General features: G+C 40.0%; 2 protein-coding genes across 10 annotated transcripts in view; one reads left to right on the forward strand and one right to left on the reverse strand.

Moving 5' to 3' along the window:
• The window catches only part of LRRTM3 (leucine rich repeat transmembrane neuronal 3), a 78,969-nt gene extending 53,963 nt beyond the window's left edge, over positions 1-25,006 (reverse strand). Inside the window, exons 1-2 of one of the 3 annotated variants that reach the window (XM_064662328.1) lie at positions 24,467-25,005; positions 22,597-24,128 (exon numbers count right to left, since the gene is read on the reverse strand). In XM_064662328.1, coding sequence (XP_064518398.1) covers positions 22,597-24,128; positions 24,467-24,470 — 1,536 coding nt within the window. In that variant the 5' untranslated portion in view covers positions 24,471-25,005. Of the gene's footprint in view, positions 1-22,596; positions 24,193-24,466 lie in introns of those variants that run through there. The other 2 variants (XM_064662329.1, XM_064662327.1) reach the window with 2 other exon arrangements.
• The window catches only part of LOC135417813 (catenin alpha-3), a 438,645-nt gene that overhangs the window by 181,475 nt on the left and 231,831 nt on the right, over positions 1-25,339 (forward strand). The gene's annotated exons all lie outside the window — the stretch shown is intronic.

Here is a 25,339-nt window from a genome sequence, read left to right on the forward strand (position 1 = left end):
TTTATTTTGAGTTCATGGGTGAATTCTGACTGGCCATGGTGAGTTCTTACAGTTTACTTTTTCAATTTATTCTGCAATAAAATGTCATTTCATTTTTGGCCAGATTTTCAGGTGCATCGCTCTTTCATTTATGGAACCCTCCCAGCTATTTTCTGTACTGAAAAGATTCGTCTATATTTTTATACAGTCATTATGTCTTCTGTGGATAGTCCAGCTTGATCCCACAGACTTTGACAGATATCCTGCTCTCGATGTAATGATAAAAAAGGTGTGTGAAGTGTTATTGTAATGCTGCAACTTGCTCCTTAAACTCTTCTGTGGCCTGTCATACTGTATTCCTTGCAAGTAACCTGCCATGATTTGTATTCCTCTCTGTTATACTGATATGCATATGCCACAATCTTTTTGGGTGCTGTTGTTTCTAATACCCCCTCTTAACCTGCCATTTCAACACAGTGGCTTTTTTGCTGTTAGTTTTTTTTGAGGTCAGGTGTATATGCTCGCTCTCACCTTCTAATATGCTGTGCTTACCCAGCCTTCACATACTTGCCAACACTTAACTTTTAATATTTTGTTTATTTTAATAAGCTTTCATTTTTAGTCAGATCACCTTTTTGAAATCAAGTGGATTTTTTTTTTTAATTTTGTCTACTTTAGTCATGTTGAATCTTCCTATATCAGTGTCCATCTTACAGATTGTCTCTTGGTAGTAATATTCTCGCTGAGGGGCTCAGCATTGCTGTGACTGTCATAGGATGGCTTTGTTTTAGTGGGTTCCCTGTCTGGTCACTCCATGAAGTACAATCTGCATATTAGACTTGGCACCACAGCATGTCTGAAACAACTAAACCCTACCATTACTGCTGGCTTTTTTTGTCCTGTGCTAGCAATCATTCTAGTTTCTCTGGGCATAACAGGGTCACTGTTGCCAAATGTGAGAATTAAGATTGTCCTTAATATATGTTTCCTGTATTTGGATATGGACTTGGTTTTGTAGAGATTCTGTTTAATTCATTGTTTCATTTCACCAAGCTCTGATTTGATTCTAAACTATGTGTAATATGATTTCTTAACGTGATCGCTCTATTGACATGTTATCACATCTTTTCTTTATCCTTTATGTCCAAATACTTATGTACCAATAATTATCTCTTTCCTCTATGTGTTTGACATGCTTTAAAAGGTACTTACAAGTCAGGTGTTCTAGTTTACTCATCTCTTTTTTAACCTCAGCATTTTTATAGAAACTCATGGATATTTGGTTAGTTTTTTTGTCTCTTTTGGGAAAGGCTGCATTGTGAGGGAAAGGAGATAAAAGTGTAACCATGAGTCTGTCTCCCTCTGGGGATTCTCTGCTTGTTTTACAAATGTCAATACTCAGATGAATTCTGCAGGCAGACTGATGAGTGTCTGCTTTGTTATGGGTTTATGTTTATGGGAGCGGGTGAATCAAATTCATGAATTTCAGTTGGCTGTTACATCCATTCCTGAGTCAGCCTTAGTTAATGTTTTTTGGGGATGAATTTTGAGCACAGGTGCAGATGCTGAAACTGAAGACTTGCCCTGAAATCCCTAAAAGGCCACAGCCATTGTGAGGAATGGTCTTTATTGACAGCATTTGATACATTTTTCTGTACTATTCCAGTTTCACTTTAGAAATATGAGGCAAATGAAACAAGGACAAGCTGGAGCTGCAGTATATTTAGTGAGGAAAGAGAATGTTTGTGTCATTATGTACACTGACTTGTGAAGAATAAGCCCCAAACAGTTAGGGTGAAATCTTTTTCCATACTGCTTTGCTCTGGAAATTTGTCCAAATCACTTCCTATGGTGATCTTAATTATCGTCAATAATGTATCATGGAGACAATAAAGTGCGAAAGTCTTTAGTCTTATTTTTGCAGTGAGATGCATAAAGCTGTATAATGAAATAGGATTTTGAACCACAGCAAATTTTGGACTCATATCTCAGTCTTGTCCCCTCCTTTCTCTCGCCACCAGATGCTGTTTTATAAGCACGTAACATTTTACATGCAAGCAGAGAACAGCTGATTTATTACAGAAATGAAAGAATATTTAACCTTCTACAGGGCTGTAAGGACAACCTTAGTACAAATACTTCTAATCCAGATGTAATAGCAGGCATGGAACTCAGAAGATTCCATATTACATTGAAATTTCTGTAGCCTAGTTGCAAATGGTTTTTTTATTTAAATTTTGTTTGCTTAAGTTTATTGCAGAAAGTAAAAATAAACCCTGCTCTGTTAGCACCTGCAAGGTAGATATTGCTCTTTTCTTTTTGTAAATAAGGGTCTGCATTTTATTACTATGAAAATTGCTGTATTTCTGCTTTTACACAAATGGAAGCTTCCATCTCAACAGATGTGTTATAATGGCTTTGTATTTTGAAAGGTTTTGCCTTTTCTAAATATATATCTACAAATATTTTGAAGTACATTAAAAATGAACACTGGATGGAACTGTGAAGGGAAAATAAAGGTGAACAATGTTCAAACCAGAGCTAAACTTTTAAACCTCTGTCCCAGGAACCTAAAGGGAAATTGCTGATGGAGACCTGAGTCTGAAAAAAACCCCTCTAATAAAATTCTATTTGTTTTACAGTGGCAGAAATATATCTGGAGATGTCATTTAAGGGTATTTAATTATTGTTGTTAATAAGCAGAGCTCCTGGGTTTATATATGTAAGGTGTATAAGAATATGTTTACTTGGAATGCGTTAATCTGTGGTGATAAAGAGGGATAAATTGTGGGATAAATTGTGGGATAAAGAGGGCCAATTGTCTTTTTAATGAAAAATGGCTCAGATGAGCCTGTATTACTTTTGTAAGATGGTGTTTTAATAGGATAAATACAAAATGCAACTGATCTCATATGTGTTCTATAATCGAATAGTTTATATAATGTTATTTTTCTTTTTTTACCATACTATGGAGGCATTCATGCATGGATTGTTAGAATAACAGAAATTACTTCAAGTAAATATGCCTTTCTCTGAACATTTGCTATGCTTTTAAACTTGCATGCTATTTGTGTCTCCTATTACATACACTTCTATTTGCCAACCGTAAATAAATAGATTTTAATTTTTGCAATTTACATGCCTTTTGCATTGTACATCAGTAAGACACTAATCAAATTTAATTCTACACCCATTACTGAATGGTAGTTTTTAGCATAATAAGCCTTGATTTTTATATTCATCTCACTGCTTTCTAAAGGGAAAGTGAAAGAACTGTGGTCTGAATTCTCCCTGCAGATTGATAGCTTTGTAATAAACTCTACTAGATTTAATCCAGGGCATGTGACTGAAGAAAACAGCTACACATTTACACCCTACAAAGCCTTCATGTTTTGTAGAGTGTCTAGCCTAATATAAGCACCTCCTGCTGTAAACTACCACTAAGTGTAACTAAATCAAGGGTGACATTATGGGAGTTACCTGAACTCACTATAGAGAAAAATTCAGAACCACTGCTGGGAAGCCCATATGTGTTTCCTGGGAGATGGTGTGGTAGATATTTGAAATACAGCACGTAGCTGCTTTTTCTCAGTCTCCTCAATGTCGTGTCAAGTAGCTGTGGTAAGTGGGGGTGTTAACTACTGCTGTCTTAGGTGCTTAAAAGTAGCACCAACCCAGAAAATATTTTTTTTCTAGAGCAGCTGTACCACAACAGCTGCTCAGTACTGTCTGACAGGGTAAAGAAGAGACAGAATTTATTGGGCTCTCAGACAGCCTTTGCTAGGGTTCATCATAAGAGGCTATATAGGCAGCTAAATATTCCTGAGGTGAAAGGGGAGCTTCTGTTCTCTGGTAGGAACTGTCTGGAAATGAAAACAGAGGCAATGAGGTGTCAATTTTCCACATGGCAAGAGGTTAACAGCAGGGAGCCCTCAGCTATTCAGGTTAGATTCATGTGCTACAATTTGAGGTGTCTGTGAAAGGGAAAATGGCAAAATGTGCAGATAATACACATTTGTCTGGGTCGGTCAAACCCGGGAAATGCAATCAGGACCTTCCAGAACTCAGCTGAGCTGGATGAATGAGCACTAGCATACCAAACAAAGTTAAGGCAGGAGGGCTCTTCAGAGGGACCTGGACAAGCTGGAGAGTTGGGCTGAATCCAGCAGGATGAGGTTCCACAAGGCCAAGTGCCGGGTCCTGCACTTTGGCCACAACAACCCCTTGCAGCGATACAGGCTGGGGACAGAGTGGCTGGAGAGCAGCCAGGCAGGGAGGGACCTGGGAGTGCTGATTGACAGGAAGCTGAACATGAGCCAGCAGTGTGCCCAGGTGGCCAAGAAGGCCAACGGCATCCTGGCCTGGAGCAGGAACAGTGTGGCCAACAGGTCCAGGGAAGTGATTCTTCCCCAGTACTCAGCACTGGTGAGGCCACCCCTTGAGTGCTGTGTCCATTTCTGGGCCCCTCAGTTCAGGAAGGACATGGAGGGGCTGGAGCAGGTGTGGAGAAGAGCAACGAGGCTGCTGAAGGAACCAGAGCACAAGTCCTATGAGGAGAGGCTGAGGGAGCTGGGGCTGTTGAGCCTGGAGAAGAGGAGGCTCAGGGGAGACCTCCTCACTCTCTACAACTGCCTGACAGGAGGGGGGAGCCAGGTGGGGGTTGGTCTCTTCTCCCAGGCAGCAATCAGCAAGACAAGAGGGCTCAGTCTTAAGCTCTGCCAGGGGAGGTTTAGGTTGGATATTAGGAAGAAATTTTTTACAGAGAGAGTAATCAGGCACTGGAATGGGCTGCCCAGGGAGAGAGTGGATTCTCCGTTCCTGGAGGTGTTTAAGGTGAGACTGGATGTGGCATCAGTGCAACGGTCTGGGAACCATGGCGGGGTTGGATCAAGGGTGGGACTTGATGATCTGGGAGGTCTTTTCCAACCTGGTTGATTCTATGATTCTGGCAATGGTAGGAATACTTTGAACTATCTGCTTGTTAGTATTTAAGCAAAGTGTTGGGAGTGAGAAAAGAGTATGTAGTGTCCTTTTGGACACTTTTCAAAGGCTGGTTCAGAGTACAGCAATGATGTAAATTGGTATGTATGTGATAGACTAGAAAATACACTGAAAATTAATAATACCTCTGTGTAAATATTATGCTTTTTTTCTTGAGTCTATGGTCAGTTCTAATTATATATTAAAGCAAGATTAGCTGAAGAAGAAATGGTTTGGAGTTTGCTGAGGAAAATGTTTAGGAGCATTTGATTCAAGGGACAGGGAATTGGTTTTAAAATGGCCTATTAAAATCTTTTTATCCATCGTCCATAATTCATCTATGGAACTTGCTGCCAGAACTCAGTGATGTTAAGGTTTCAGTAAAAATTCTGTATAAAAAAGTGTATAATGAGAACACTTACAAGTATGTTATTTAAAGTGTAATACGTGATTCACCTGCCTGCAGGGATATGTTAGCAGCATTTTCTAACTCTTGTAACCTGTCTCTTTTTTTTTTTTTGTACATATTTGTTTCTACCTGTTATACACAGGTTACTCACAGTTAGAAAGCCTGCTAGGCAGGTCTAATGTGACGTTTCCTACTGTGCTTGTGATGTTCTTAGCTCAGGAGCAAGCACAAACAATTCAGTGCCCTGTACATGAATTCCACAGTTTATGAGGCGTTGCAATTGTCTGTGCTCCAGCAAATGCATCATTGCAGTTAAGGTAGATTATTATATCATGTATCATTGTGATCTGAGCTACCTAAACAGAGGCACAATGGAATTAAAACAGTTTTCCTGTTGGCATTTGTTTCAGTTTGATTCTGAGTGTTTCCGGCGCCATCATCTCATTAGAATTCCAACTCCTTCGTGATGTTAATGTGGTCATCGGAAGCTGGGTCAGAATTTTCAACCTGTAAAATGCAATTTATACCCCCTCCTCACCTGCCATCATGTTTTACAGGACAAGATGGAGAAAAGCAGCCTTTGGCAGTTTGGACCCTGTTTAGGAATGTCGCAGAATGCTCCTGAGCTGCTGCTGTTGTAGAGGATGTGGGATGCAGGGTAGGGTAGCACATTCCTTCTCAATAATCCCCTGTTCTTTCTGCCTGGGCAAGCCTGGCTTTGTGCCCAGCAAGGGTCACTTGATTTTAATATTTCTTATATTAAAAAATAAAAAAGGACTATTTCTTTTGAGTTGTCTGGTTTTTGGACACATCTTTCGTTTCTGTGTGTGATATTAGCAGTGAAGTACTGCCATGTGGTTGTTGCCAGGTTGTGTCACTGCCTGTCCATTTAAGCTGGATTTCGTCAGCTTATCATAGGCAGCTGTGTTTCAATGCTACTTACTGGTTCTAGTATAAACACTAGGATAAAAATGGGTTATTTTAAAAGATTTTTTAGAGGGAATGATAGCTACAGCATCAGCATGTTTTTGCTAAGTCATATTGGGTAGGACCAATACTAGAAATCAGTATAGAGGTTATCAATAGAACTGAATTTTGTCTGGTGCTATAAATACAAAGTTGTGATTTCCACTGACATCAGTTAAAAAGTTCATTAATTCTAGATTATTAAATGATAAGTACAAAATTTGATTTTAGTCCCTTTCTCCATTTTCAGAAAGTTCTCATCTGAATAGACATTCCCAGTAATAATTTTACTATGTGAGTGTACATGAATCTGTGAGCAATTGGATTATGAGCCACTTTAGAAAAAATAGCCACAATTCACCACGTGGAATAAGTCTTCTAAAGCTAAAGCTAACAAAATGAAACCCTGGATTTTTTTATGGTGGTGATAATTGCTGGTATAAATGTTGTGAGAGTTCTGGTTTGTTTACTTTGTTGGAGGATATACAGTACTTTTCAATGCAGTGTTGCCCTGCTGTCAAGCATTGTGTTTCCCTGGAGTTCAGTAGGCCACCATCATCTGCTGTCCCTGAAGGAGGAAAGCCTGACAAACCTCAACAGGCCTCCATGCTGATTACAGGCACTGAGTAACTTCATTTTATGGGTTGACAGGCTAGAAGATTTCAAGCAACATTTTAGAAAGTAAGAAAACAACCAATAAAGTAATATTAATGAATAAACTCTAAAAATGGAGAAAGGCTATAGAGAAGATGATACATAATTTTGGCTGTATAAAATGGGATTATGTTAATTGGATAAGCCAAAATGTGATCAGCACTGCTGCTGAAATAGAGGCCAGACAGTAGCCCAGATGACAAAATTAATTTTTACCACACAAAGGAAATTCCTGTTAGAGTTTTCTGAACAGACAGAGTTGAGGAGCTCCAGACTCCCTTGCCCATTTAAAGCTGTTGGTCCCATCTGAGAGTTACAGCATCCCTGCCTTTGGGAAAATCTGGTGAAGCCCTTCTGAGGGCTGTGAGGTACCTGTGACTGTGTGTGGTGGGAGTTCTTCCCACAAATCTCACAAAGAACTCCCACCACACACACTGCTTGAACAGAGTCTTAAAGTGCAGTGAGGAATAGCCCCTTTTGCAAGGTGGGACATCTTTTTGAGTACTAGTTTTAATGTCTAAAGAGAAATGGAAATCCACTCTGGCTTGATTAAGCAGGGTTGCCCTTAATTGTGTGGAACGCGGGTTACATGGTCAGGGTGCCACGGCCATGGGAGGCTGAGCATCTGTTCCCAGTGCTGCCACAGCCTGAAAGGAAGCCAGAACAGGTGTCTTGTCTGTATAAATGAGATTAATAATGTTTTGCAAAGTGTTTCAAGACTCTCTAATGAAAGGTGCTTCAATATTTTTGTTGTTAAGATTACTTTAAGGTGTGATATTTATTTCTAATTAGAAATAATTCTATTATTGAAGCAGTTGGGAAGGAATGTTAAAATGTTTAATTTATTAAGTGATAGATAACTGACTTGATGAGCTTGGAGTTCCTGGAAAATTAGATTTTTTTTAATACATGATGTTAAAACTCCAAGTAAGGAAAATACTTTCCAGATTCATGGCTTTGATTTCTGCGTACACCAAGCAAAGAAATGAAACAAGAGATGTACTCCTCCTGCTGAGGGTATTACTTAGAAGAAATCTTTATGTCCTTATCTGCTAACGTCCCAAAACTTAAACAAATATGAAGGTTAGTGAAGTTCACAAGAGATATTTGGCTCACTGGGGGACTGACTTGACTTGTAAAAGTGAAAATAATATGATGGGTTTTGCCTTCCCTTGATTTGGGAGTAATTGTGGGCTGGTGGGCAGTAGCCTGACTCCTCTGCAGCAGCACAGCACAGCATGTCAGAACATTCCCTGCATCTGGGAACATCCCTTCCCACCTGGAGTATTAAGTGCAGGAATGACAGTGTTATAAAAGATTTACTGAAAGCCATCAACCTGTAAAACTCAGAAAAACCCAACCCTTTTTACAGTGTGTGTTGGCTGAAGATTCTCCTCCCTGAGGAGCATTTGGGACAAGACACAAAGTGCATTATTAGCTGTTTTCCACCTGCAGGTCAAGATGGCCTGAACCCCCTGACCCTGATTTCTAGGAAATGTAAAGAATCGATGGTGCCACCTTCTTTTCCAATGAAAGCCTGTTTACTGTCTCCTACAGTTTTTGTGTGTAACAGGAACTAATAGCTAATTTAAGCAGTCAAGCCTTTGAAAAATAGAATCCAAAAAGGGCTGTTTATGATGAAATAATTCTTCACTGTGATGCTGGCTTACCTCGTACCTTGTTTTATAAACCTTAAACGAAATAATTCTGTAAGTTTACACAAGGGGATCACAATTTCAACAGGAATAACATTGCATGTCTTAGGGTAACACTTGTCTGGGAAGATCTAAGTCAAGTGTAGGCTGTTTATGTGTCTGGTGCTGTTCCTCAGGGAGAGCACCATTGTGTTTGAGCTTCTGCAGGCTGGCCCTCAGAGAGATGTGGATGCTGTGGAGAGGGCACACGTGAGCTGCTGTGTGTTGTGCTGGAAAGCTGAGACGAGTGGATTTGTTGCAGTCATCAGAAGTCACGCTTATTTAGTGAGGAAATTGTTAAATGCTAAGGCCTCTTGTCAGCACGGTACCACTGTCCTACTTTCATACCACTGATTTGCAAACTGCAGCATATGGGAATGTTCCATAAAACTCAGCTAACCTTTTGGAATGCTTTGATGCAGGAATTAGTCATGAAGGTTAAACTTTGTGAAACACCCTTGTGATTTTATGGTAACCATACCCTCAAAGTCCTCAGGCCAGTGCGTTCTTACTAAGCTCTGTCTTCTTATTTCATGGGACACTTATTTGGAAAAGTCATAACTTTTTTGGAAAAGTCATAACTTGGGTTTCAGTGGACCAATCTGAGTTGAAGAAAAGGAGAGCATGAGGGTATAAGAGGAATTTCCTGTTTTTTAACAGCAGTAGAATTTTCTGCTGGATTCATATAGATGGAAAAAACAAAGAGATGAGTATGCCATCTCTCCAGCCTTGATTCATCTAGTCCACTGGCAAGAAATTCAGACTTTGAAAGACAGTCAGGTATTTCCTACTCAATGTGACTTCTGAACTGGCCACTGTCAAAACAGGAGGTATTTCTTTGTTACAAAAGCAGAAAGCATCTGTGCTGCAAAGTTAGTGGAAATTTCATGGGATTCTTCGTGAAGATTTGAAAAACTCTCTCCCTTGTATGTTTGAAATCAAAACTCTATCACATTTACTCCAACTAGAGAAAAATTTGCAAAGTGCCTTGAAATAAATTTTACATAAATTTTCTCCCAGGGCTGGGGGAAATAATCAGAGGTCTCAGGAAAAGGGTCTTTTAACTTGTGCCATGCATTTGCTGCTTTGCAGTATTTCAGTCCAGTCTCAGCTCTGCAGCCCTGAAGACTACGAGTCTGAAACTAAACTCCTAAAATTATAAAAGCATAAAATAAAGTGAAGGTTAATGGTCACTGGCTTCTTTCCCACAGGCTCTGCAAACTTTGCTGTCTGGAACAGTAACAGAAGATGAAAGCACAAGGCAGTTATATATATTGTTGTTCTTATAGTCAGTGTTACTACTGTCAAGCAAAACAACACTTCCTTAAAAAACACCACACTGGAGCCGACAGCTAACCTGAGGCAGCTGATGCTGCTGGTGGAGACCCTGGGAAGTGCACAGTTTTTTCCATTAAACAAACTCTTATATAGAATGAAACCAGCAGAGAAGGGATGTGCAGTGACTCTTCGCTGACCTATGTTGCTTCAGAGGCATAAAATGAATGCAAAGGTGTTTACTGAAGTTATTGGGCTGCCCTGGACACTCACTCCGTAGGGTTTTGCCAATACCCTTTTGCAGCCTGCACTGTGGACCTGTCCTTGAACTTGCCCCTTAGAAAGGAAAATATGGCTTAGAGAACAGCTGCTTTTCAGGCATTTTAGGAGGCTCATTGGCCAGCTGGATGTGAAGCAGATGAAAACTAATACCTAATCTTTCTCTGAAGGATCTCTGAAGTTCATCAACTTACTGGAGACTTCCAGTACTGCTTGGAAAAGATGCATAGGCCAACCCAGTGAAGGTATTTGAGTAGAGGTCTTGAGTTAGGGGATTGAAAGGTTGCTCACTGCCCCATCCAACCTGGCCTTGAAATGGAGGATCACTTTAGAGTACTGTCACAAGTGATCTGAGTGAATAACCGAGTGGTCTCACTTGTGAAGGAACTGGGTCAGGTACAGTCAGAACTGAAATCCAGCTGAAGAGGATTAATTTTCATGTGTCCCCCTGTTTTGCCCTTATTGACTAAATGAGCCTTGTAATTATCACAGTGATTTTTGGAATGTATTAACAAATAGAGAGGGGCTGTGATTTCGAGTAATGTTGAGTGTTTGACTTTGAGACATTCCTTTATTTCAGGCTGTTTTGCGAACAGTTTAATGCCTATACATCTTCACAGATTTGCCAATCCCCTTCTTTCTCTTACTGACATTAGCATGCAGCACCACTGCAGTGTTAGCAAATGCTACATAGCAGGTGGATTTCCACAGAATTTCAGTCTTGCTCCATCTACTGCCTAACACAGGTTTTCCATCGGCTTCTGCAGTTCCTCAGTTACCCTCCCCCTTCAAAGCTGTTAATTCATTCAACAAAATTGGACTCCCAGATTTATGCTGGAAAGAACATGTGATAGTCTCTGTGTTTTCATTGTGTTGGGCATGCAGAGAGAAAGTATTAAATTGTATAAAACAGACATTAAATGGAATGAAGGTGCAGGTAAGGGACAAAGGCTATAGATTTTTCAGAAGGGATCTCTAAAAAAATGAGTGTCTTATTTGAAACCTTTTTAAAGGAGGTAGAGTCCTTGTTCCAGAGTATAGATTGTAAATCTGTGATTAAATCCTGAAACAGCCCTATTAAAGAGATGCAAAGTGTTCTGTGGTACTGAAGAAAAGGGGATCATGGGTTATTCAGCTGCAGTTCTAAGAGCCTGTTATAACCATGCATTTTAATGAAGCACATCAGCTCAAGGAATGCTGTCTATACACTGCAGCATAGCTGCCTGCCTGGAAAACTATCCTATCGATAAACAGAGCACTTCTATTTGCAAAGGCCCTTTTTAAGTACATTAAAAAATCCATTTGGGAGAGATTAATTAATAATTAAGCTGGTGCGGAATTAACCTTAGGCAAATCTGCTTCCTCTTTGCAGAGACGTGGCCTGTCTTTCATGCAGTGCCCCAATAAAGCAGTGATACAAAAAAAATTTCAATTCTTTGTAGCTAATCAGCTTCCTGTTACAGCAAGGGCCAGCATTTGAGATGGCTTTTGTTTTCTCATGCGTAGCAATGTTTCAAGGTTATGTTAATTTTCACTTAAAATTGATAGGATAGGGTTCCTGCAGAAGGCACAAATATTCCAAACTGCTTTATTTTATCCTTTTTTTGGTTTGTTTTTCATAGTATTTGAGCATGAATCACTTCCCTGTCTCTCATTTTACTTGTTATTTGATCAATGAGTCTTCTCTACTGGGGGGGGTGTGTGTAATTTAAAACAGTCGTGAAAATGTCTCTAACATTTCTTTACTGCTGGAGCTGAGGTTCTAAAGAAGGCTTTGCAGGGGCATGCCTTGGTAGAAATTCGAGGGCATTTGGTATAGGGCAGGTAGCCCTTGGATTCTCTTTTTATTTGTGTGAAATAGCTAATCAAAAGAGAAGAGGAGCTCAGACTGGAGGAAAGAAAGGAAGTGGAGAGGGACAGAGAAATCTGAAAAAGAAATGAAAGTAAATGATACTTTTCCTTTCTATGAGAGTATCTATGACTAGGGGTTTCTTGCTTTTGGGAAAGCCCCTTAATAACCCTCCTTGAGGTTATAGGCACAGACAGAAAATCTTGTAGTCTATGACAAGGATGAAAGTTCATAAATCCTGATGTTGCTAAATTGAAATTAAATTTGCAAGTTTTGGATAACAGGGTATTTCTCTAACTCTCATGTCTTCTCCCATCCTGATGGAGTAGTTCATCCTTAGTTCTGCAAATCGCTTTCCACTGCTCTTCTGAATTAATTCAAATAGAGAATCTATCCATAATCATTATAAAAATGTATAAGCCCAGGCATGCTGTGCAGTCGACCATTAGTGTTCATATTATTTGACAAATTAAAGTGCTGGAAAGTTAGACTAAAATACCATTCTGACAGTACCCCCTACTTAAGGCCACCTCACCAGCTCTTCTTGGAGCTCTCTAGGTTAGGGAAGAAGGTCATCCATCTCTCTTGGAAGTGACTGTCAAGCCCTGAATATGTGTACAAGCACATTTACAAACAAACAAGATTATTTTGGTACATTTCTCTGTTGATACTGGGGTGTTGACATATGTGTGGGATACTTTCAGTGTATGAACTAGTTGGAAATAATGAGTCCTTGTAATAAATTCTTACTACAGAGTCTCTATGTAGGAGCATTTTCTTTTCATCATCTCATTAATGAGTTTGAGCCATTAACAGCTTAAAGTGCTGAATAAGGATTTACATTTAATTGAAGTCCTCTGTTCTTAGCTGACAAAATGTATTTTACACACTTGATGGATGTAATTAGTGTGATGAAGCTTTAAAAGAAGTTGGCTTGGTTAAATTTAGAATTTGCCATGTCAGTTTATACATGAAGCCAAAGCATATGTATCAGTAGTTCTGTGGCTTTGGAAGAAATGCATTTCATTAGTATTAGTGATTTATGATACTGGTACAGCATGCTTTCAGATTTTGAGAGTGTAATTCAAATTATTTTGTGCTGCTACATGATAGCTGTTGCAGATCAGAACTTAACATTACATGCCATGGCTACAGACAAACTATCCTTTGGATAGCAAGGAATTGTGCATAATTGTTTAAGTTACTGTGCTTTATTAAACTTTCATAAAAGGAGACTTCCATGAATCCTGCTGGGCTTTAGTGCATGCAAACTAAGGGCAACTGCACACCACTCAGTCCCTTTTCCCAGTCACTGTTCCTGCTTTCTGCTCAGCCTGATTCAATGTACAGGATTCTCATTTAGAATGAGAATTTCCCCCCATGTTCTCTGTGGTTGTGACTTGCTTACTGAGAAAAATGAAGAACTTGTTTGTGTTGGCAGCATCAGTAGGGATGGATAGAAGATGCTGTCCAGTATCGTGTGTGCCTGAAGTAAATTTGCTCTTTAATGAAGTACGAGTTTCTGGCTAGTAATTGAGGCTCCTAAACTCGTAAAATAGTATTGCTGTGTTTTGCTGCAGGCCCACATTTTGTATCAGTAGTGTAGTCTGGAAACTGTTGTTAAAGATAAATTAAAGTAGGAAAAACTAAACATTTAGGCTCAGAAATAGAGAGACTGTTTGCAATAGGAAAAACTCCCACAGGCGGGTTGCCATCCCTGTGTGTAGTGATCCTCTGTTGGCAGGTGGATGGTAAGTGTGTTCCACTGTGAGTCACAGCTGTAATAACACACAAAATGAATTTTTGAATTGGAAATTGCTGTGCTGTGCAGTGTGTGTGTGCTCTGGGCAGTACAGTGTGTGTCAGGAGAAGCTGGCTGGGATGAAGCAGTGGAGAATGGAGCCTGCACTGCTCCGAGGGTATGACTCATATCACAGATGGCTGCAAGGCTAATACTACGATATGAAAGTGTTACATTACAACTAATATCACACTGCTAACAGAACTCTGATGTGCTGGAATGGTTATTTGATGGTTTATTCTTTTTTTTTTGAAGAGAAAAAGATGATCCTTTTCTAATACCTTGGCTAAATAGTTTTGTACGAGATTTACTATGATTGTTTTTAGTGAGGAATGTGGGGGATAAAATCCTCTGGCTAAAAAAACCCCAGACTTCAGAATTTGTAGCTGTTTTCTAAAGTGAACTACAGTTAATTATTTTTCTGAGGTGAGTTAATTTTAACTGTGTGCCAGGAATCAGTGGCAGTCCTTTCTGTAGCAGGTCAGAAGGCAATTCCTCAGGATGTGCTCTTTTTCAACATGCAGCCCACCCACTGTTACTCAGGTAGTCTGTCTGTACCTCACTGAGGTACAACTGTGTCCTTTCCCTTGCAGGACAACTTGCAAAGTCTCTGGGAAAGTCGTTTTTAGACCAGCTTCATGGAGCTGGCCAGAGCACTTTGTAGACCCTGGAGTCTTGTTCAAGTTTCCAATTCTGGGGAGAATAAGAAAAGAGATAATGTCTGTCACAAAGATTAAGTGCTCAACTAGTGCAACAAACAGGTGGGATTTGGGTGTTTAAATTCCCATTTGCAGGTTTGAAAATCTTTCCTACAGTCTGTTTTAAAATAAACAGGATAATCTATAGGAAGCTGAAAAAGTAGTTACAGGAAACTAATTAAGATGAAGTCTGAAGTGTTTTTCTGTTTGACTCCAGTTTGCATTTTGTAAACTGTGTTCCTTTTCTTCTGCTTTTGTCACCTGCAGCTTTTACACAACTTACCAAAAGCCAAATAGACGCTTCTGCACAATGTGTTTTAATAAAGAAAAGCAAACAAAGAACAGTGTGTATTCTAGAATATACATCATAAAGTCTAGATTTCTGGGACAAGGAATCCATTTATGATGGTTGTGTTTGCAGTGGTTCAGTGATTTGTATGACTAATGTATTCCTGTTGCTTATTATCTACACTTCAGCAAAACACATGTTCAGTCTTCACATTTCCCTCATCTACAGCTACTTTTTAATCTTGAGGGCAATGAAGGGAAGAATTACCAAGGTAATTAGGATGCCCAGCTTTCATTGGAGATCTTGTTTTGTACCTTTGAATGTTTTGTGCACTTTTCCTCCCCTGAGTTCCGGATGGATCAGGAAGGGGATGGTAATCTCACTGCATTATTTGGGAGTCTATTTGATGAGTTTTGCAGCCTTTAGGGAACTGGAAAATCTAAGCGCCCAATTTAAAAATCAGAACCATGAGTTCTAATTTTTATAGACTCAAGTTAAAGAGCTGGTATTCAAACATGCAGTAAGTCGTTCCTGGCACAAAGGGCACATGCAAGACCCAACACCACCACCTGTGATTTGCCATGAAGCACAAAATAAGTGCCAGGAGGATGTGCTCAGCTAGAGCACGTTACCTGATACCAGTAGCTTATCATTGCGATAAACCCCAACAAAATAGTAAGATGAAATATATTCTGATTTTTCCCATACCAGCTCAGTCCCACAGTTTCAGAAAGAACATCTCACATTATAAGAAGGTATTTTCTCCCTTTCATTTAGGAAGGTGTGAAATAAAAGAGAAATTTTTTATTTGATGTTTAAAGATGTCCACAATCTAACAGTAGCAAATTTTTTTAAAAAATAGATGTTTAAAATATTTCTAAGAAATGCACAAATGTTTATTCGGCATTCCAGTTTTTCTTTAGAATGTGATTTTTAAATCTTTTAAAACCAGTTGCTTGTTCTGGAAAACCTGAGTGATCTTTCCTAATTTTTGCTCTCACTGTAAGCCACGTGAGTTTTTCCCTGAGTTTTTTTTCTGGTTTTTATCTCTCAATATGGTTATGGACGAACTAGTGCCCATGAAAATGCAATGTTTTCTTACATTTTCTTACATTTCTTACTACATCACACTATGGGATATAATGCCAGTATCATCCATGGCAAGTATTGGGGGTACTGTTGGATTTCAAGTGAGAATAACTAATAAAGACTGAGCTCGTGGTGACAGCTCCTGCAGGCTGTGCCAATGTCACCGTGGTAAGGTTTGCTTTCTTCTGGCAGTAAGCAGCTGGGTTCCTGAGAGATTGAGCTGGCTAGTTGGATGTTTTGTTAGTTTGAAGTAGAAAAGGATTTGCACACAACTGAGCAGGTGAGTTCCTCAGTGGTGTGAAGCAATGAACTTGTAATGCGTTTGTGTCCTCGTTTGGAGCGTCAGGAGATGAGTAATTAAGATGTTTTATTTTCATGTGTCCTTGTGATGTACTGGTAGAGTCTGGCTGTCGTAAAACACTTGGAGAATTTGCAAGGTTGAACTGTAATTATGAAGTTGTACATGGTCTCAATGCTACTGCTGGTGTTGAAGTAATAGAAATTCAACCTTCAGGCAAGAGCTGAGACACATGGGCAGGGTATCAGTGGCACAGCAACACAACAAGGGAATGGGTTTAGTGGTTAAAGTGACACACGTGAGGGCTTTTTGGAGAACTCCCCTCCAAGATTACACCTCCAGTTGTTCAGTTGCTGGAGAAAGAATTTGTGGGCAACAGTAACAAACTGTAAGTAAAGAATGAAATGTTTTGTTTGGTTAAAGGGTTTGGTTGATTTTGGTGATGAAGAATGTGATTTTTCACATGAGCATGTCATATTTCCTGTAATAACATCGGTAGGTTTCATTAAGCACTTTATAAAGAAGTTAATAAATAGGGATTACTTGCCCTTTGGTCCCTTCTCAGTGAACAGTGCTTATTCTTACACTAGAATGCTAGTGCTGTGGTCATGATAGCCTAACAGTGGGAGCAAGACAAGAATTGTAGGGAAATGTGATTTCTATGATGTACTGGTTGGATAAAAAAGATGCTGCCTACTTGCAAATTTTTTTTCATTCTTGCTTTTATGGTGGTTTTACTCATTCTAAATGAGATTTGAAAATTCCCTGGTAGGTAAACCATTGGCCATCAACTCCCACTAGTCTTCCCAGAGAGTCCTGGATAAACTCCCTTTTATTACTTTACGACCTCCTTGGTGATCTATTCATAGCTGTTGAGCTCAGTCACTTTTTGCTCCTTTTGTGCCCTACTGTGTTCCATTGGCAGGAATGCCAGGAAATAGTTTGGCTATAACCCTGAGAATCACATCAAAATCCCACTCAGTACCACTGCAATGACACCCATTCTCAAAAGGCTTGCTAGGCATGAAAAGTAAGGCATGGGATCATGGACTGACAGGTGACCTCCCCATGCACCTGAGAACATCAAAAATTAGAAATACAACTGTACTTCATTCAGTGGGGAGCAAAATGAGTTCTTGTGCATCTTCCTGAGGGAAATGAAATCTGACTGTTATCAACTATAATCCTGACTTCATTGGCTTATCTCATTCACCGTGGTTTAAAATCATACCAGTAACACTGGCACAGAGTTACTGAGGCATAAAGTAGCTGCTGCAGAACATGCAGAGGTTGCTGTGAGCCCAAACAGATATGGTGCACGTTCATGCCATCTCTGAGTTTCCCATTGTGTGACACTATTGTTGTTTGTAAATTTGATCTTTCATCATTTGCTTCTTGTCTCTTTGTACATTGTGTGTTTTTGAGAGGAAGCTGTTACTTTGATTTGTTCCCAGATGGTGAGTGCCCTTCCTTTCGATGTCTAATAATATCTTTCTCTCATTATTGTAAAAATAAACAAAAAAATATTTTTTTCAACCTCTACTGTTATGAAGTTAAATGAGTTGTTTGTAGCCTGAGTTTATTTTATAGTCTGTTAAAGTCACTTAGCGATGTTTTATAAGTAGTAAGTTCCAAATAAGTGGCCACAAACTTGTTAGAGCTCCTGTCCTTGCTTACTGATATACTATTTGCCTTTTACTGGCAGTAGTGATTTACACACTGGATAAACTGTTTCTTGCTGGCATTTATCTACTCTTATTTTTTCCATATATTCCTTACATTCAGGTTATGAATTCAATACACAGATACAGTTGAGTACTTAGTATGCTGAAAGAGTTTGATGCTTCTGCCATGCGATAAAGAAAGACACGAAGTGAGAAGGAAAACACATCTATGTGTGAATTGATATATACTGGAGATACCTGTGATTAAACTTGCTCCCACTGGATGTCACTATTGTTCCACAGAAATTCATCCAGGAGAATATTTATCTAGAGTTGAGTGGCTGACAGCAAAGACCATTTGCTTGCAGCAAACTGAACATTTCTAATTGTGTTTGCAGGAATATTGTACATTCATGTTCATTTTGCAACTGGATTTTATATCAAGGTTCACCATTTCGTGATAGTGAAAAAACAGAGGGCACTGCCAAAGCTTCAGCTGTGATGGCTGTGTGAGTGCAGATAGTGAGTCAGGGAAACCAGCCAGCAGAGGAGCTTGCAGTCATTATACTCAAGCCACTTGTTCTCATTGTTATTCTCTTACTCTGCAATTGCTGGAGGTAATCTCAACACAGTGAATGAACATTACCAGTCTCCTCGAATTTGCTTAGAACATCAGTTATTTTCTTTTTCCAAAGAGATGCATTTTGTGTGGTTTATTACTCTGAAATAGCGTTTGAATATTCCAAAAGCTAAGTCGTTGAGAGGCTGAGTAATCCACTGGCTAGGATGATGTCTTGGTGTGAGGAGACTGGATTATGCTCCCAGTACTCAACTGGTTTGTGATCAAGCAAATTCTCTCAAATCTGTCTATTTGCCATGGTCTGTCTGTCTTTTCAACATTCCTTGTAAACAATTTAATGGTAAGAGATTGTTGGAAGGTGTTTCTACAGTGTCTCACAGAGAAAGTCCTGACTTGCCTTAAAATTTTTTGGGGGTGCTGCAATAAAATGAAACAGTCTGGTGATTCCACCAACATTTCTCTCAACATTGTTTAAATAAACGTAGGCTGCAAAACCAGTGCAAATGCCAGTGGGCATGGAAGAGTGTTGCACTTTGTCTGTGGCTTGTAAAGCTCTGGTGTTCCAGTGGTAGCCCCAGAACCCCATATATGACTGAGGAAAAGGAATAGCAGATGACTAAAAATCCTAAAAACCACCAACAAAACAAACTCCAAACACTTTGAAACCCCATTTTTGCTCTCCTAGACTTGGAATGTGTGGGTAGTATCAGCTCCATTAAGGGAGAGCTAGGTCACTAGAGGCACTCAGTCACATCTCCTTCCTCAAGGTAGTGCCTAAAATGCTTGTGTGAAGGCTCACAGATTTGTAAGAGGCATCATAGCTCCTGCACATCCTCTGAGGATTCCTTGGCATCATAGCTCCTGCACATCCTCTGAGGATTCCTTGGCATCACCTCAGCAAGGTTTTAACAGTTTTGTCACAGGCTGGCACCAAAATATCCAAAACTCTATACAAAGCGGGGTCAGAATTTTAGATACTGGAGAGAAACAAAGGAGAAATTTCTTCTCTGGAACCTTGGAGGCTTCAACACTTCATTTGTATTCAGGAGAGGGGCAGCCTTTCACAGGGACTGAAAGTTGCTCAGCTAAGACCAAATCATTGCTAGATTATTAGAATTTGTGGCTCTGGTGGCTGTGCCACCCAAAACAAGTCACTTCCAGAGCGTTTCATTTGACAGTGGTGAGGCTGAGTTGAGCTTAGTTCATGTAGTCTTTGCCCAGGTGAAAGCATGGATTTTGTAACGTGTTTTAGCGTGCTGTGATGTGGGTTTAAAGTGTTTTCTAAGCCATAGGCACTGGAGGGGGATTTAACACCTTGGCTCACAGGCCCCAGGCTGTGCAAGAAGGTTCAGAGAGTTACACTGGGCATCTTTTTTGTGTAATCAAACAGTGTTTTCATTATCAGTGATGATAGCAGCAATTACACATTCATCTGTGCGTGGGGCGTGTTTGGGAATTCGTATGAATTAATTGATCTGAGCATGTCTGTGGATGAATATAGACATGCTGGTTTTTCACAATTATTGTTGTGACCCCTCCATGGTTAATGGCATACTGGCCTTGTTTTATATTTCATGCCCATAATTAAATATTTTTCAAAGGGAGCTGATGAAAATTTTACAGGCATTGCTTTCTGAAGGAGGTTATGGATTGATTCTTTCTGAGTATTGTTATGGTTAGAACGAGGCATTAAAGAAACATAAAAGGAAGCATATAAAGTTCAGCTCAGTTATAGACAACTCATCCACAATCACAGTCCATTAAGAAGTTTTAGAAGGTGTATTAAATATTTTTGAATAGCAAAAATTCTAAAGCAATAGTATGAAATTATTTTCTGATTGCAGTTAGCATTCCTAAAACTAAATATCAAAATTTTATTTTATTTTTATATGGATTTATATATGTATACACATACACACACACGTGCGTGTATGTATATATGAACATATGTATGTTTTGTACCAAATCTTTCTTTCTTTGGCTGTGCCTAATACCAGTCACCACTGCAGAGATTAAAGCCTGGGGAAGTACAGGGATGGTTCTTAACATGAAGTTTACAGCAAACTCTAATCCTTCAGTGCAGAGATAACAGAGGCCTCCTGGTAGAAAGCTGAATCCCATAATAGCCAAGATAATTAAATGTGTATTGACTTTTTAATAGCAACTTTCAAGGTACAACTCAGGTACAACTGTGCTGTGCTGCTGAAGCCTCTCGAGCACTTGCATTATTAATGGTGTGGGATCCTTCCTCTACTCAGGAAAACAGGTTCTCTGTTGCAGGGTTCACTATAGGCTCAAGCTTCTACCCTTGGCTCTTTCCTCACTACAGTCCTTGGAAATGAGAATGGTTCCATTACATGAAAAAAAACCCAACCCAAACCCCTTTGAGTGTATTAGTTGTTTTTAAGAGGTGCTTTCTAGCTTTGTTGTCATTGTATCTAGCAGGTTTCAAGGTGATTGCCTGGGATTGGGTTTTTTCCAGTAACAATTCAGGAGCACATTCTGCTAAGGTTTTGCTTTTTCTAATCTGCTGCAGTGAAACTGCTTTGTAGAAACATCCCCTCCCACTGAAGACGTGCAGTTTACTAAGCCAAATCAAGTTACAAAATAGACATAATTAAATTACTGACTTGCTTCTGTAAAGGTGCTGCTATATTATTTAATAGCTTCCCTTCCTGATAATCAAAATTAGAGGTATGATTTATTTGCAAATATGGGGGATATTATATTCTTCTGCAACCAACAACATACATGACTTTGGGAGAAGGAAGGCAGGGAATAGCTGGGTTACAAATCTGTATTTTGCCCAGAACTACTGATGAATGAGTATCTGTGAATTCTTGTAATGTTCATTATGGTTTTACTAAGAGAGAAGAATAATTTGTCACTGATTTATGTAAGGATTTTTGGATGCACTCAGATCAGTGGGTAACCAATTTCCTCTGAAAGCTCTTTGCAGCTGTAGTATGTCTAAAATGTACAGTGTTTGGCTTTTTAAGTAATGAAGCTTTATTTACTTATTAGAGGGTCAGTGTGCAAAACACATCACACGACCTTAACAAGCCTAGCCGAGCAAATAAACAGAAATAGAAGAAAATGATGGATTTTAATGATTTCCTCAGCTACATTAATGCCTTTGACAGTCTTGAAAAGAGAATTTCTAATGAGCACTGAAACAAATGTGTGCAGGAAGTGGTCTTGCTTCTGCTGCCACACATTTGAGTTCCTCTAATTGCATCAATAAGGAATTTCTGCTCCTCATCTAATGAATGCCTTTTGACTACTTTCTGAAAGGCAACTGGATGTAGGGATAAACACTGGCACCTTTTATATGAAGTCACATAAATAGGTTTCAATTACTAGTTATCAGCCCTATAGAAACACTATTATAATGCAGTACAATAAATCCCATTGTAGCTCTTTATTTTTAAACTTTTATTAAGCCTTGGTTTCCCTCAGCTTTGTTTTTTAGCGATACCTCATGTCCTAAGGCTGCTTTAACTCCTCAATGGCTTTATAGTCTCTCTTGTGTTGGGCAGCACTTAGACATTCTTTCAAAGCTGTTCCTGCACCATCTCTCTCCTCAGACACCTCAGAATTCATATGATGCTACAGCACCTGGGTCTTTAGTTTGTTCTGGGTTCAAAAAGTGACTTTTAGAGCAAGGACTGGGGGTGGGGAGGGGATTGGGGAAGCAAAGGGGGGACACACACACTGAGTTTGATTTTTTTTTTCATTGTTGTCATTTTTCTCCCTAAACAGAGGCACAGTTGCTGCAGGTGCAGTGGATTACTTATGAAAGAAGTTTTCTATTTAAAAACAAGAGAGACTTTAATGAAATCAGTAGAGGGTTTGTACAATAGGTATTGTATTAAACCAGAGCTCAGGCTTCACATTGATGGCGGTATTTAAATTTCAGTGAGTTGATTATGTATGAGAGTAAAATGACCAGTATTATGAATGTACAAAAAAGAGACATGGAAGAGCTGTGCCAGAAAAGTGAGAAAAACGTTCCCTTTATAGTCCCTAGAGTTCAATAAAGCACCACTATTTCCCAGCTTTTAAAAGCTCTTTTATCACAATGGTTCATACCTCGCATTCCCTGGAGCCTGATTTGTTATACGTGCAGGGTCCCGTTCCGTTCAGCAGCATCTCGCTGGTCTCAGTGTTGGTGGGTTTGTAATCTACATAGAATTCCTGCGTGCTGGGAGTCATTTGCTTCAGCGACTGTCTTTTCTTTTTCCTGTGCCTTCGCATGAGCGAGCGCTGCTGCAGCTGCTTCATACTGGCAGGGTAGCGCTTCCATGACACATAGATCACCAGCAGGATCACAAGCACAGACAGGAAAAGAGCCACACTGCCTGCTATGATTTTGTGGAAGGAGATGTGTTCTGTGTCGTGCTCGGGCTCGGAGCTCGATTCGGTGGCTCCGATAGTCGGGGGCAGAGGGGGCTTGCTGTCGTGTTTAGGCCTGGTGAGTTTTGGTTTAAACGTTGGCTTTGGGAGAGCTCGGGCTAGTTCAAACCTTTCTGTGGTACTTTTGCCACAGATGCTGTAGTTTTTCACTGCATCAATAACATTCACCCCTTGCAGCTCTTTGGGGCTGGCACAAATAATGGTGTTTTCCCTCAGCCCTCTAAAACTTTTAAGCCAGTTTACCAGGGAGCAAATGTTTCTGCTGCATTCCCATATATTGCCAGCAAGGCTGATGTCATTGAGGGATATCCAAGAATCCAAAATTTCTTGACCAATAAATGTGAGCTTGTTTGAATCCAGGTTGAGACGCTGTAAATTGGGCACACACTGAAAAACACTAGGTCCACTGAAAGCTTCTATTTCATTGCCAGATAAATCAAGTCTTTGTAATGAGCTCCAGGTCCAGGACATAGTTTGTCCTATCACACTGATTTTATTCCACTGTAAGTAAAGGTTCTGAAGGCTGACTAGCCTTGGAAAAAGTGCCAGGTTGAGCTTAGAAAATTGATTGTGCTCCAGGTGAAGCTCTTTCAGTCTGATCATACCTGCAAAGACATTCCTTGCTAAACTTCGGATGCGATTATAACCCAGGTCCAACAGTTCAAGGTTCCTACAATCTTGAAATATTCGAACAGGGATGGTTCTTAGGGAATTGGACCGCAAATGTAAACTCAGCAGCTTCCTTAAGCCCCTGAACTGTTCAGATCCCAGAGACTGCAGCTGATTGTATGACAGATCCAAATTCCGGAGATTTGTCACAGGTCTGAAGGTATTATTAAGAAAATAGGAGATTCTGTTGGAACTCAAGATCAACTCTTTTAGTCTGCGTATTCCACTGAAAGCATTTTCGTCAATATTGCTGATGTGGTTATGGTCTAAATAGAGCCAGGTGAGTTGATTAAGACCTTTAAATTGATTGTATTTTAGTTTTTGGAGGCTGTTATATCGAAGGGACAAACCTAAACAACCAGCAGATATACTCGAGGGAATCTCCTGCAATTTCTGAGATTCACAATAAACCATTTTGCCTTCACACCTACAGCCCTTAGGGCATCCTCGTTCAGCAGAAGAAAGCATTGTCAGTAATACAGTAGGGGCTATTACCAGAGCTACAGCTGATCCGCTCAGTAGCCTAATTACATTGAAACCTGGAAATAAAAACAACTTAGAAAAGTTATCCCCCCACACATCAGTCATTTCTTTCAATCATGCTAAAATCTTTTACTTCAACAATCTTTTAAAAACCCCTAGCCAGACTCAACTAATTTTCACAGTTTTTTTTTTTACTCAGCTTTTTTTTTTTTTTTTTTTTTTTTTTAAGAATACCTTGATATAAATACTGAAAAGCAGTTGGGTAAAAGGTGTAATCCCTAGACCATTTAAGTATAATAACAAATCACATCAAGGTAAGTCTATGGAGTAATTAAAGCACAGGCTATGCAGTAACTATGAACTATAAATTAAAAAGATAATATGAAAAACATACCCATCCTTTGTGTTGTTCAAAGGTCGTCCTTAGGTCTTTTGTTTTTTGCTTAGTGTGCCACAAGCATGGCAGCCCCTGTCAGCTGCACTGGAGTGAGTCAGGGCTCGCTGACACCCAGGAAGAAAAATTGGACCCCTTGGGAGATGGACCGATTTTGAAACATTATTCTTTGCCAGCCGTGCAGAACACTCCAAGAATAAATCAATCCCAACACAGCATTCGCAGCAAAATGTCAAATTCTTCCTAGGTAATAGGATCTTCATGGATATTACGTTTTTGCATCTTTATAGTTAGGCACCTGGCTTTTAAAATGTTGCTTTATAGGGAAGCATGTTAGATTCCTTTTCCAAGCACCGTTTAGCTATCTGAATTCACACATCTGTATTCCATAGCCCAGCGGTTCCCTCCCTGAGCACCCGATCCGGCTGGGCAGCTGCTCTGGAAGCGCAGGAGGTGGGATGAGCTCTCGCCAGGATCCCGCTCGGCGCAGTCCCGCTCTCTCCTGCCGAGAGCTCCGTCCGACTGTCGCCGGGCTGGCGGCGGGCGCTGCCTTATGTAAAGCTGCCCCCAGCGGCAGGAATACCGCGGGCATGTGCAGACCCTGCCTTTCCCTTGCAAATGAGCGAGCTCTCCCGGGAAAACAGGGATTGCTCCGAGTCACTGAGACCGGCGGAATGGTCAGCTGCGGCGTAAAGCAGCGAGGTGTGTCGAATACTCGAATCCTCTCAGTCTCTCCGGCTGTTTGTGAAAGCTGCTCTGCATCCTTGAACTTGGCAGCAGTGAGCTGCTGAGACTTCGGTCTGAAGGGCTGATATGACATTTGTAGGACACGGATACAATTTTTGGTCCCAAGGATTTTTTTTCTTACTGCTT

Source organism: Pseudopipra pipra, chromosome 8, assembly GCF_036250125.1.
Source record: "Pseudopipra pipra isolate bDixPip1 chromosome 8, bDixPip1.hap1, whole genome shotgun sequence".
NCBI lineage: Eukaryota > Metazoa > Chordata > Aves > Passeriformes > Pipridae > Pseudopipra > Pseudopipra pipra.